The following is a 14,047-nucleotide window of genomic DNA, read 5'->3' as shown; positions in this document are numbered from 1 at the left end:
ACAGTTAGCCGGCTAGCGATAGCAATATTCGCAGGACACATTCATAGTATTAGTAACAGCAAGCTAGCTGACGTTATCATGCCTTCTGTAGCCAGTTACTAATGTAAACAGACATGCATTATTATGTTGCCATCAAGTTACTTACATGTTGAGAAGAAAAGCCAGTTCCGGGTCAAGCCCTTTAGCAGCTCCTAGGGCTCTCCATCTCAGTGAAGCTAGACCAGCATTGGATCCACGGTAGGACTGAGAAAGATAGATGGTTTGGCGCACTACTGACAGAGCGGTAAAAATGTTGAAACTTAATGGATGTTTTCACGGGCCACTGGCCGCCCAGGATTTGAGCCTGTAGTCTCCATGGCCAGTCATATGTGCTGTGGTCTTATTACTGTTTCTTTTTTGCCAAAAACGTGGTTTCTCCAGTGGAGGAAGTTCTGGAAGGCAGTGTTCACCTGAAGGCTGTTTACGTCACTGTGCCATCTCGGGCGTCGGTGGTCCTTGTGTGTTTATACACTTGGTGAGGGCCAACGGTTTAACAGGGGCGACTCACGTGCACTAACATGCACTAAAATGCACGCAAAAAGACCTGAGAAACTCAAACTGCAACACATCCATAGGGGTGTGACTCTGCTCAAGAAAACCATTACTCCACTATATTCATAGAAAATACCTGTTTGCTACTATATTATTGTTTGAAATCTCATATTCAGAACCTTGAAGTATCATCATAAAATATCTTTGAAATGTTGAATAGTTGCCATGTTCCCATTTTGTAAAGCAAGCTTTTTGTAATAAATGTGTAGGCAAGTTAAGATGGTGTCAGTTAAGTGTCTCTCTCAGACTTAACAAAGCTCAAGTCATACATACATACATACATATATAGGCCTACAACTGTTTTCATGGTCTAAGCAGTACTCTTCGTGACAAATAAACTGACTAAAATTGGTGAATTGGTGGAGACAAAATTAACAAAATATGGCCTGTGTTGCTGAATCTAAATCCATCTAAGCCAAGACAAAAAGCAAAGTGTCTCCAGTGCACATTTATTGTCAGTCAATTAAATCCAACAAACCGATTCCTAAATGCTGAAACACAAGTTAAGAGTAGTTCAAAAGCCTTTTATACCCTACCCAAACATTTTCAGCAATTACAGCCATGTACAAAAAATATATAAGTGTTGATGGATTCATTTAAGATTTTCATCTTCAATCTTCCAAGTACAATGTAAAGACAATGCACACATGTCATCTTTGTAGGAGCAATTAACAAATCACCAACATGATCATAAAAAATGGAATTAATGCATATAATTTCTCTGGTACATAAGTTATTTCAAGTGTGTGAACAGCAATACAGCGACATAAAACAATAAATTGCTCCTCCACAGTAAACACATTGATCAAAAGGAGAGTTTCTGTTCAGGGGAAAGTTAATCCACTGTCTTCAGTGTGATATTTACATGTACGTCTTTACTGTAACTGTGTTGGGGAAAATTACAGTGGTACTATTCGTGCTGAGTATTACATACATCCTGTACGTATGTGCCCGTCATAAATACATTTTCAAAGAAATCCATAAAAAGACAATGCAAGAATTCCTGATTTAAAACAAAATGTCAAATTAAAATGACTTAAATACTCACAGGAATGTAAACATTGCATGTGTTGTTAAAAAAAAAAAAAAAAAAAACACTCAAATTTTCTCTCTTTCGGTCATTCACTGCTTGAGGCTGAGGTGTGATAGCTGTCCCTGAATGCAATGAACCCTCTTTGAGTGATAAAAACCTGCCCGTAAGAATGAAGACTTGCTCCTGGATAGTTCATGGTATCTCTACCAGCTGGAGTCAAAAACCCTCTTGCACATGTTTGAGTTCTCCTGGTGAAGAGGGAATTCAGAGCCAGGGACCAGCTGCTTCTTGCTCTTTCGTGACACGACGTTCTTCCCCGATGGCAGGCTGTCATATTTGGTCAGGTGTTCACTGAAAGCAGATCATTAAGAATAGAAAGTTAGGTTTTGCTTAAGGTGATTCAATAATGATAATGAATCTATTCTTTTCTGGGTGGGTCTTACAGTACCTGAAGGGGAAGGTGGTTTTGTCCATCTGTATGCACACCAGGAAGGGATATTCAGAGAACTGGACGGTGGTGATGAAGTCCAGCGATGCTTCTGTTTCAAAGCTAACCTCCATACCCGTTCTCATGAAGTCCATGTCCACAGTAACATTACCAGTGACCACCAGCGCTCCTCTGAAACCACAAGCAAGCGAAAACCAAGTTTCTATTTGTTCAACAGACAAAGCCAAATTCATTTCATCCAAGAAAAGAAAATGTACACGTAAGATTTTACATTTCACATACCATATGTAAAATTATGTTCTATACATGACATGTCCAAAAACCACAAAACCACATCCACATGTTTAATCATATCTGAAGTACCGGATGCCTTTATGTGAATTCATTACATGAGAAAACCGTATGAGAATGTGTGAATTTTAAATATTATTAATGAAGTCCCACATGTTAAAATCGTAGGTTTGTAAAATGTGTTTGTAGAATAAAGTCATATTTTCTTTGTAAGGCCACGATGAGGTGAAGAGGTGAAAAATATCCATTATTATTATTATTATTATTATAGTAAGAGTCCACTATTTTCTTTATTTGGACATTTCAGAGTGCAGTGTTGTTACATGTACCTCAGCCACTTGCTAAAAGAATAGATAGTGCTGTTTTTTTTTTTAAACCCTTTAAAAAATTGAATTACTTTAACCAGCAATTAACTACTAGCACAACTGTAGCTATGGTTACCTACAGTTTAATGTACATGTGTCAGAGGTGTCCTGATATACGACTGCAACAGGTACCTTCCAGCCAATCAGTGATGGTTATTTTCTTCACTCTTGGTACAACTTCTGCGGTATATGGTCCTTGTTTGCGGCCATGTTTTTTGTATCAGTGGCTCAAAAGCACAGCAAAGTTCAGACGCTAACAAGTGGAGTTTAACTACCATGTTACAACTTCTCCTCCTGTTTCAAGTCAAAGTCTGTGCCAACCAGTTGAAAATCCAACCTCTGTAACTTTGCCCATGGAGACATGCCTTGGCAGAGATGCCAGTGTGGTTTGTTCTGCTTCTATAGATAGCCTTGCCCGTCTATTATCAGAGTGGAAGAGGTACAACTATGCTGATCCATTCACCTGCCTCTGCCATTCCCCCGCACACACGGGTCAAATCATCCTGAAGTCCAGAACCAAGATGTGGACAGTGGTGAAGGGAAAATCCTCAGAACAGAGATATAGAAACATTTCTTCTGTCTTAAACCACATTTTCCTTCCCTGTGATGCTGTTCCAAAAAAAGGTATTAATTCCACAGCATCATGTGTTTTTGGCACCTTAACAAAGATTCCCATTGAAATTCCCCTCGTCCTTTTCCATCTTTCGCAAGTCATTCTTGGTGGAGATTTGAATATAGAGCTGTACATTAACTTATTAAAATACTCATCCACTACAAGTACAAAACACAGTACAAACGCTTCAATTTAGATGCCAAAGGATTTTTTTGATAACTTACTTACTTTACTTTACTTTGTAAAATAGAGTTTTCTTCAAAGAAAATTTTCCGATTACCAAAAGAATCTGAGAAAATCTGACCAAAAACCGACTGAACAAGATGAAGAATCTGACCAAACATTCAGTGGCAGGTTTTCGTACTTGACTTTGGTTTTCAGTTACTGTTAAGGACAAAACTGGGCCTTTTAAAAAGGACTGAGGTGGATATGCAGCCGCGTCCTGCAGAGGAAAATCACACCATATTTGAATGAAAAAAATCTATGGCATTGCTGTTTAAACCGTTTCATCACCAGACGCTGCAAGCTGACTGACACCAACGTGATGATGTGCTCCATTTTCAGCAGCTAGTGTTGCACATTGACTGTAATGTTTTAAAATAGAGAACCAGACAGAGCTGACGTCATATCCACACAAGCCTAGAAATGAGACAGGCGTGAAGCACAATACTGGAGCACGTCCAACGTGCCGCTGGAACAAGTGAATCAGACAGCACTTATAGCCTTTCTAAAGTTCACATGAATCCAACGTCAACAGGAATCTATTTGCAGCACGGTGACAAGGCCCCAACTTCTAAAACAACTTTCCTTTCAGTCACAAAGGTTGTTTTCTTCTGACCTGCAAGTGTGTTACATCATACTGTACATACAGTACTTCACAATCGCACTCAGTGAGATAATTTATCATTCCGCGGTTGTACTCGACTCTGTGACCCACATCTATAGCACATAACATGAGGTTAAAGGTTTTCTTGACGCCCTAATTCGGTTACAGAACAAAAAAAAACCTGCAAGAGTTGCTGATTTTGTTGTCTCTGGGCTGTACCTGTTGTTGACGCTGGTCTTGGACTCTCTGTACCACAGACTGATCTCCATGCCTCCAGAAATATCAATGGCTAACCCTCCTTGAAACTCTGCACTCGCCTTCAGACCAGACTGCAGCTGGATGACCTGCAGGGACAAAGTGGAGAAGAAAAACCTTAATGGACTTGATCATGTCTCACTCCAGTTTATGACAGTGATAATTAAGATTCATAGAGAATGTGTTATCAGGATACGGCTGGTGATAAACTGCATTTTCCCACTTTCATCAAATCCCACAAAAAGACCAAAACCAAACTATGAATTGATCCTATAAAGGAGTATTTCCCATGTATCTTATCTCTCTGTGCCTTAGAGCTTCACCAGAACACATCTTCTTTCCACATGTTCCTTCATTACCATGAACACTGACACTGTCATTCACATGTGAGTCAATCCCACATGCGCCATGCTAGTTCAACAGCTCACAAAGAGCGTATGAATCCATGACTGAAAATAGCCCCCAACAAATGCACAGTTACTCCTGATTGAGTAATGTCTGCTATAACATTACAGCACCTACATGTTGTCAGAAATTTGTTTAACTTTAACAGAAGTCTTGTCTGTGGACAGTGGACTTGGAGATCAGTGGGTAGGGAAGCGAGAAAGTATTAAGGGACTAAAACACTGTTGGTTTTGGTCTTCTCATGGGATTTGTTGACAATGAAAAAATATAGAATAACAACCAACCGTATTCAACCTTTAATAAAAAGCATTACTTTCAAATTAGCTGCTGTATTAGTGCCACAACCTGGCATCAGCTGTGCACATTTAGACCTTGTTCATACTCACATCATTAAGCTCAACAACTGAAGTTATTAACCTGAGTCATTTGCTATCTGTGACTGCATACACACACACACACACACACACACACACACACAGTAAACAAGTCTGACTGTCACTACCTGTTGCATGCATGACTCATTACTACTCTCGCTCCACAGTTGGAACTTCTTACCTCAGAATGATCCGTCAGCAGGATGAGACCCTTCACTACGTTCATGGGCTCCCCAGTCATGGAGAACATCTTGGACATGAGGTCACTGTAACCCTTGAAGAAGGTGACGGGCCTCAGCTGGACATCGAACAGCAGAGCCGACATCCCAGCAAACGAGTCCAGGTCCTTCTCTCCCTCGTCAGGTGTGGCAGCAATTAGTGACTCGAGACCCTGGGCTTCAATCGCCACCTAGAAGATACAATGGACATGCAAAGAGACGTTTGATCTTTCATTCTGATTTCATTTACACTTCAAAATTTCATACAATTCTCAGTTTTTGTTAATGTATACTTTTTGTTAAATTTCTAATAATCTCTGATGTTTCTTTACCTGTAGTCCATGTAGCGTTGCTCCTTTACCAGCGCCATAAATATTCATGTTGCTTCTCCTCAGGATCCCGGAGCCTGAATACAGGATGTCCAAACTGTATGTGGAGGTCACATCAGCAGATTCTGTAGGGAGTGGAATTGTATTTTTGTTTATCAAAAATAAAAGTACTCAATTAGCATCTGTGTAGCTGTGATGTTACTAATCTTTTGCTTAAACATGGAGGTTGAAGATTCCACAAATTGAATGTTTTTCTTGACTGAGCAAAAATGTCAGTATCCCTTTTACACATTTTATCTCAGATCATAAATATCTCAGCAAACTTTTGTGAAATCTCCTCCTTTCCTGTAGACTGAAATATGACGGGTGATGACTTACGTGCCATGAATCCTGAGAAAGCAGATGACGACCCAACTTTTGCAAAACGGTCGTAGTTATGGGAAATCGTGTCCTTCATAGCCTGGCGTATGACTTTGCTGAAAAATGCAGAAAATAATTTTATAGTACAAGGCTTCAATCCTGTGTAACTGAAACTGTTTCATAAATCATTTTGTCAGTTTTTACACCCTTGCTGTTAAAAAGTTGTAATCTCTGTTGGTCCACTGGATGACCCATCACACACCTGGCAGGCAGCTGGAAGCGGATGATGTCCTGGATCTTAGACAGCATGTACTTGTTCATTTCATGGGGCAGGTTTCCGATGGACAGAAGCAGATTCTTGATCTCGATGTAGGAGGGGTTGCTACTCAGGATGACATCAGCGGCGGCAGCTCTCACGTTTTTCTCGTAGATCCGTCGATTCTGGTGGTAAACCCTGTTCACTGTCCGTTTTACCTGAGAGAGGCGTGGTTTCAGTTTGTCACGTGCTAATTGTATCAAAATATTATTAACATCCAACACATATTATTTCAAACAAAATATTATGTTAACTACGGCGCACCTCATCGGTCATGAGCTTGACATCGTATCTCTGTAGAGCTGTGAGGGCGATGGTGTTGTACGCTCCGACCTCTGACTCTGCGTATTTGGTAAAGATGGGAATGGCCTCGGGGAGCAGCGAGTTTTTCAGAGCCAGAAGATACATCTGGACCTCGGACTCAACCTGCGTGCTGCCAGGACCATCTAATATCATCTTCTTCACCTGCACCACTGTCTGAGAGGAAAACATACAGCACAAGACCATCAGTCAGCTCTCGGATTCATTCAAATTTGATTTGAGTTTCTAATGTAGCATCTTAGTTTTCAAATGTTTTTAATTTACATCCTCTTAGAAGCTTACCGGTAGGTTGCACCCTCCATTCTGACACAGTTTGTGGACCAGGGCTCCCATAATGATCACCACGGACTCTTTGATGTCAGGGCTTCCAATCTTTCCCTTAGAAATGTCCTGTAAAGAAAACAATTATTACTAAAATTCATTGCATGCTGTCATATAATTTAAGTATATGATGACTTGGTTTTGCAGACTTATTCCTAAGACTGTGTTCTCTACATTTTACAACATATTTAAACCATCACTATATTTTGAGGGAGAAAAGTAATATAAAATAGACTACAAAGCAATTAATGAAGCGACAACTGATTTGAGAAGCGTTTGTTTCCCCCAAAACAAATTCACGGGAAAGGTGACACAAAGTGCAGAAAAAACAATTTTAGGGGAATTTGGTGAATTTTATTTCTTTATCTAACAGACTGCAGAAAACGGACTGTGTTCACTGATATGGACTAGATTGCAGAAGTCTTATACTTCCATTTAATTAGCAGGAAGAAGGTGTCAGTTATGTCATGAACTCCTGACAAAAACATGGCACTCACCACCAAGGCCTGGAGCATTCTCTCGTTGGGATGTGAAGCAAAGCCACACGCATAGAGAAATCTCTCCTGCAGGACCAAACCTTTGGCATCGGTGAAGTTCAGGAAGTCCAGCATGGCATCCAGAGATGCAGCAGTCTGGGAGGAGGTCACAGCATCCACCACCTGAGGTCTGATGGCAGCGGGAAGAGGTTGAAACAGAGTAATAGTGAGTTAATCCTCTTGGAATCTGACATTTGAAATCTTGTAAATTACACTAATTCAAAGAAACAGTGGAGAGATGGTGTCAGCAGGAGGTGAATAAGATGTAGGAAAAGAGGAGGAGCTTGTTTACAGAGATTTCTTGCTGGCACTCTTCAGCACTTTGAGGATCTCGTCCTTGGACGACTTCCTAATGCTCTGGATGAGGGCCAGGAAGCTGCGAGGAGCCACGGCTTTAGACAGTGTCTCTGGCTCCAGCTGCTTCTGTTGAGCCTGCCAATGTTCAAAAAGCTAAGAGGAAGAACACAGAGGAGGGGGGATTAGGAGACAGCTCGTCTTCAGTCAATAATTACAGTACAAAAATATACAGTATCTGCTTACTAACAGCGCTATTTAAGAGTAATTTTGCATTAATGGTTTGTACAGATCAGCTCAGATCCTTTTTCATATTCAGAAAAAAGGTCGTAAGGGACCGAAATATTATTTGTACTGATCCAAAAAATGTTTTTAATGCAACAGCAGTGTGCAGAAATCTTGATGCTTTTGTCTTAAAGAAATATGGTTTATATCATCTGAATAACTGTCCCCTTGTTTAAAACCTGAATGATCCTCCTACTGCTCTTGTTTCTTGATGGCCAAGACTACAAAAATAAGACCCGGAAATGCCAGAACTACATATTTCATATGCAAAGTGTTGCTGGAAGGAGCTCCAAGATCTATGGAGAGCAGCTGCTGAGTGGGTCTGTCTGTGGTGTGTCTGTGTCACCATGAAAGTATGACGCCTGTTACCTGGTGGTAAGACAAAACAGTGCTTGTGTATCCGTATGAAAGGTAACAGGTAACTCACTGATGGACAACCCTTGCACTGGGTTTTGACCTTCTCAGCCACGATGCCAACAGCTGCCAGTTTGGCATCAATTGACTTGACAACCCCAGGGACATCCTTCCCAGCAGCCTCCAGTGGACCGGCCTCTGTGCCTGTCAATGTAAGGGTTTGCCTGGGAGACAGAAAAAATCAAAAATTTAAAGCGTGCTTGTATTGGACCAGACGCCGCAGATTTATTTATTCTATGGGCAGCTACCTGGACACGACTTTAGCTGCAACAGTTCTGCGAGCATTAACAGCCAGCGAGTGCATTTCCTCAGCAACGGCCAAGCGGATGAACCCATCCTCAAGCGTGAACACTGTAACAGAACTGGACTTCCTTGTCACACCCAAGACCTGAAGGGGGACACACAGAGACGTGATGTATTAGCGACTCAGTGATGTTCATATTTTAGCGCAGTATATTGGTGTAGATGCTGACTAACCTGACTGTGTGTGGTAAATCCGGTCTCCGCAGTCTTACATGTATCCAGGATCTTGGTCCTCGTCACTTGACCTTTTACTGCTTTGTACTCGACTGTGCACCGTCCAGACACATCATTCTGTTCAAAGACACAATTCAAGTTGTTACATGTATTAAATTATGAAAAATAAATAAATAAATGTAATGGGAGAACTATCATGTCATTCACCTCTATAACCTTCCCAGTATTGAGCTGTACTTGCAGTAAGCTGGCCAGTCCTCGTTTTAGGTTCTTGATGGTTGCAGGTTCGGCCCAGTAGGAATAAAATCCTTTTGCCTACAGCACATGTGTAAAAAGAAAGCAACGTGTTAAACAGAATATTCTGCTTCAATATGATGGTAGATGAAGCAGCTACCTACGTGCTGCAACTCACAAAGGCTTTCAGGGTGTCAGTTTTCCCTTGCACACTTGTGTACAGACACATGTGAGCCTGGCCATGACATCAGAGACTATTTGCATTACATATAAAAATATCACATATTCTTTGAAGTGCAGATCAAAAACATAACAAAAATCCTTTGGTATTAGCACGTTACATTTATACATAAGAGTTTAAGAAAATGTGATAATGATATATCAACCAATACTGTTTTTAGCACCAACATCAAATATAAACAAACATTTCTCTTAAGGATTCTTTAAAATTGGTCTTTAGAGAATTGCGAAGAAGATATGTGCCGAGCGAGACACTTCAATGAACTTAATTCTCTCTAACAGTGTTTCTAAATTACCTTAAACATCTGACCTCCACTACTGATACATGATAAACTGAAATATATCATGGGCAGTGTAATGTACCAGGTTACAGATCACTACTTCCCATGTTAATGATGTAATAAGAACAAAGCTGTTTCAATTACCTCATCAAAGTAACGTAACATATTACATTTGATTACTTTTTGATTACTTATTAGTACCATTCATTTAGTCTGTTGGTGCCCTGTAGAAATTATCCAGCCCTGACTGGAATGAATGAGCTCAGGTTGAACCGATCCGGAAAAAAACACAAATTTTTCCAGTGAGTTTTCAGATTGGTTCAACACTGGACCCTGCGTCCCGGTCACAAGTGTAGAGAGCAGCCGATTACATCATCCTACACTGTCTCCTATACAGTATGTAATTTATTTGTGGCACTCAACCACAATATCAGATAGGACCACCATAAATAGACTGTCCAGTGCTACTGTGTGTATTTTTCCTGCCACAGCCTGCCATCAGTATAAATAACCTAACAACACCAGGGGAGACACTGATCTCTCATGTTTCACACGCACCAAACTTTAAACTTTACTCCACACTCAACCAACATTAATCCTAATAGGTGACATTTTAGCCAACTTTTTTTTTCGTGAACAAGATTTACACAGAAACCTTTCAAACATGATGATGAAGATGCTGGAGTATCTGTTCACACCACTGTCAGGTGCTTGATTATGAAGTGGTACTGAAATTATTACTGTAATCATATACATGTAGCCTACAAGTATAAAACACTTTATAAAGAGATCTGCTAGCAGCTAGCGATAATTAGCATAAACCAATGTCATATCATTCTTCTCCCAAGTCTTTAAATGGGACATCTTGCAATCAGCTTACTATTGCTCCATGGCATTCATGCATCATTTCATAATATACAGTGATGGTAAGACTGATAACAGAGAATGAGTCTGGCTCAAGCTCAAACATCTCACAACTATTACGAGCCTTATCCGACCGGCCCGGAGCCATTCTGTTAAACCAGGCTGGTTCATTCATTCTTTGACCCTCTGAGCCTGCTGACCTTTGCACGCACACACATCTGTCTGGTATTTCCCCTGCCAGCATCATCACTCCAGCACAACCAACGTAAGCTCATTACGTCTATGAAGACAACAACAGTGGAGTGCAGCAGGTACAATACTGACTTTCTAACATCACTTATGTCAGAATCTCTCACATGTTTAACACTCTAAATTGATTAAAAACAACATTTCATATAATATTTGGGAATTTCAATAACTGCTGGTTTACCTGGAGTGATTTATAAACCATGTCAGTGTTTACCAAAAATATTCACCCTTTTTGCTACAAAGTGTTTTATTTTCATATTATGTCAAAATAAGGATTAAAACCTCTTAAAAGACTATGAGGTTGTAAAGAAATCAGTTGTGTAACCACTAATAAGGACTATTTCATTTCTATGTATATTGTTTTATACCAAGAATTTAAACCATGACAAGTGTCAAGAATGGCATTGTTAATGCTCTTACCTTTCCATTTCTAAGATGCACCAAGAAAGGTTTTGTCAGAGCTGCTAATTTGGTTTTCCCCAAAACACTTTCAGCTGTTGATCCACGGAGGACGTTCTTCTTCTCAGGTCGATGGGACGCAGGCTCGATCCTCACATTTGAGATCTATGAAGAAGAGATTTAATCATTTCAGTAAACGCCTGCAGTCCTTTTTTGCATTTTTGATTTCTTTTTTTTGTGCCTTGTCAACACATGGGAGCATGCAGGCTTAACTACCAGTTTTATGGAAGGTGTATTTGTAGTCAGGAATATTATACGGATTATCCTATCTTAAAATTCACTTCATTAAAAGTTTATGTACTACATCGTGGCATCATGTCCTCTCTCGACATGCCAATGGACCGACATACCGCCAGTCGAATCAGCTGGTCATCCTTGCTGCTCGGATCTCTCCACACCAGGCTGACGTCGACATCACTCGAGATCCTGTAGCCAGCACTGCCCTCTCTTGACCCCCTGTCCCTGTCCACCAGCACCTCAGTGCTGTAGCTGAATTTGTACAGCTGGTTGTTGTTCAGCCGGGGTCCAGCAGCACCACCTGAAGAAACACAGGACACGCAGCTGGTGAATAAACACGAGTGGAGAAAGTGAGAGCGATCTATTATAAGACTCTCTGCTAGTATCATACTGTGGTGTGAAGATACTGCAGGTCTGTTTTTACAGATTTATTATTTAATTGCACATTGAACAACAGCACCGTAAATGCACCAGTGTTAGCAAAAAAGAAACATTCAAATGCTGTCTTCACTTGTTATGCTTTAGCTTACTTGCACCTGATAAAGTATATAATATAGTTTTTAGTTTTACAAAAGCATTTTTAACTAGTAGCAACCTAAAACTTGAAACAGAAATCCATCACAGTAGCCATCTTCATTTTTGTCTTCTGATATGATAACACAGTAGTGAGCAGTGGTTGTTTTTGAAACCCTTCTCCTTGTTGGTTCATTTAAGCTCCAGATTCTTAGATTTTGAGAAAATCAAACCTGGAGGACAATAAGTAAACTTTGAGGGAAGGATTCAACTCATTTCTGCTCGCATCTTGAATGTGAAGTTTCTGCACCATCACAAGTTTCTGCCTGGATGTGAGATGTCAGAGCTTCCAGCTGTGAGACACCTTTCAAAGCAATCCATGCATTTAACTGCATTATCATTAACGACAAATGCTTTAACAGGAAAAGATGATGTCAGAGTTGTCGTGGATGAAGTCAAACCAGCAGGCCTGAAAGCTTCCAGTAAGGTTGTAATTTAAATCATTTTCATTGTGAAGGTTATTGAAACCTGTGACTAAAACTTGTGAAAAAATGAATCAGTTTTTGTATGTTTGAAGCAATCTTTTCTATAATATCAGAACATGTAACACCAGGTGCATTTAGCGGTGGGAAAGATGAACTTCCATGAAACACATTGCTCCTTTTCTCTTTCCATTTCACCTCCTTTTTAGAAACACTGTAGATCATCTCAGGATAGTGCTGAGGTGATTCAATCAGCGGCCATTTAACTGGGTGTGTTCAAAGTGAGAGAAGATAAAAATCTTTCCTCTGCTCTATTAATGACGAGCTTTCCGTTAGATATGACATCGGGCCACGAGGGAAGACGCACTGACGTGTCAGTATTTGATTTCATCACAGGGCCACTGAGGAACGTGGAGCTGAATTCAACAAAAAAAAAAGTCAGTGGTCAGGGTCAGTTTGTCTTTTGTCTGACTGATATATTTGTGGAGTCAACCTGCAACCCAGTTACTTTTTTGTTTCATTATTATTCTTAACTATACTCTTTCACCTCTGATCAGTTACACAGCAGCTCTGTGTGAAGCTAGTCCCCAGACACTGACATTGAGGGTTCTGTCAACATCACCCAGCCTGATTTCCTGCCAGGATTCATTCATTTTTGGGATTTTAGAGTCAGTGGCACAATTCAATACAGGTCGAAGCTGCACACATAACACATATGATATCAAAGATCACCAGTTAGTCTCCAGTGTGTCATCCATGGAAAAGCCTCCAAAGAACAGGACAGTGACGTTTTGATCTATACACCAACCCAGCTGACATATTTCTACTGACTCAGGGTGATTTAGATTCTTTTAAGCTTCATTGAATGATTTGTTTTAAGGATCCTGTGGGCCCCAAAACACGCAGGCTACATCTACACACAGAAAAAAAAGTCACATCCACTCACCTTTGGCAGAAGCTGAGACAGAGGAGGCTGTGCAAAGCAAGAACACAACAAGAGTTAACATTGTGTGTCCTCTCTCCGCAGCCAGATGAATCAGAACCGACAGAAAAAAAGGAGGCAGTGGCTGAAGCAGCACTAAAGGGCCAAAAAAGAAAGGCAAAGCAAGTCCAAGCTTCTCCTACTACGTTTTATCGGAGGAGAGGGCAGACTCCAAACTCCACGCTCAAGTACTAAGTACGAGATAAACAGCAAATCATTAACCCGAGGAGCACAGATTTGACCGGGACTTCTGCTATTGGCAGATGCAGCCAGGTGTGCTCCCTTTTAATACAGCGGGGGACAAAGCATGTGATCGATCGATCGATCAATCAATGGAATGGGATTACCTAATTGATTGGATTCATCAAGCGAAAAGTGAGACTTGGTGTGTGGATTTCAGGTTTGCACTACATGTCCTGACAAGTCAACAAACA

General features: G+C 40.6%; 1 protein-coding gene across 1 annotated transcript; it reads right to left on the bottom strand.

The window, feature by feature from the left end:
* Window positions 1–1,026: 1,026 nt before the first annotated feature.
* mttp (microsomal triglyceride transfer protein) lies at window positions 1,027–13,703 on the bottom strand. Its single transcript, XM_056368089.1, has 18 exons — window positions 13,578–13,703; window positions 11,750–11,937; window positions 11,361–11,504; window positions 9,280–9,387; window positions 9,073–9,189; window positions 8,844–8,983; window positions 8,609–8,759; window positions 7,895–8,052; window positions 7,564–7,732; window positions 7,028–7,135; window positions 6,689–6,901; window positions 6,371–6,582; window positions 6,127–6,224; window positions 5,752–5,873; window positions 5,383–5,610; window positions 4,387–4,511; window positions 2,073–2,243; window positions 1,027–1,975 (listed from the first exon to the last, which is right to left on the bottom strand). Exons 1-18 carry the CDS (start codon window positions 13,636–13,638, stop codon window positions 1,828–1,830), a joined length of 2,661 nt encoding a protein of 886 aa, XP_056224064.1. The 5' UTR covers window positions 13,639–13,703; the 3' UTR covers window positions 1,027–1,827.
* Window positions 13,704–14,047: the final 344 nt, after the last annotated feature.

The sequence above is a fragment of the Seriola aureovittata genome, chromosome 3 (assembly GCF_021018895.1).
Source record: "Seriola aureovittata isolate HTS-2021-v1 ecotype China chromosome 3, ASM2101889v1, whole genome shotgun sequence".
Lineage (NCBI taxonomy): Eukaryota > Metazoa > Chordata > Actinopteri > Carangiformes > Carangidae > Seriola > Seriola aureovittata.
Note: the sequence above shows the minus strand (reverse complement) of the source record. Positions and strands in the feature narration are given on the sequence as shown.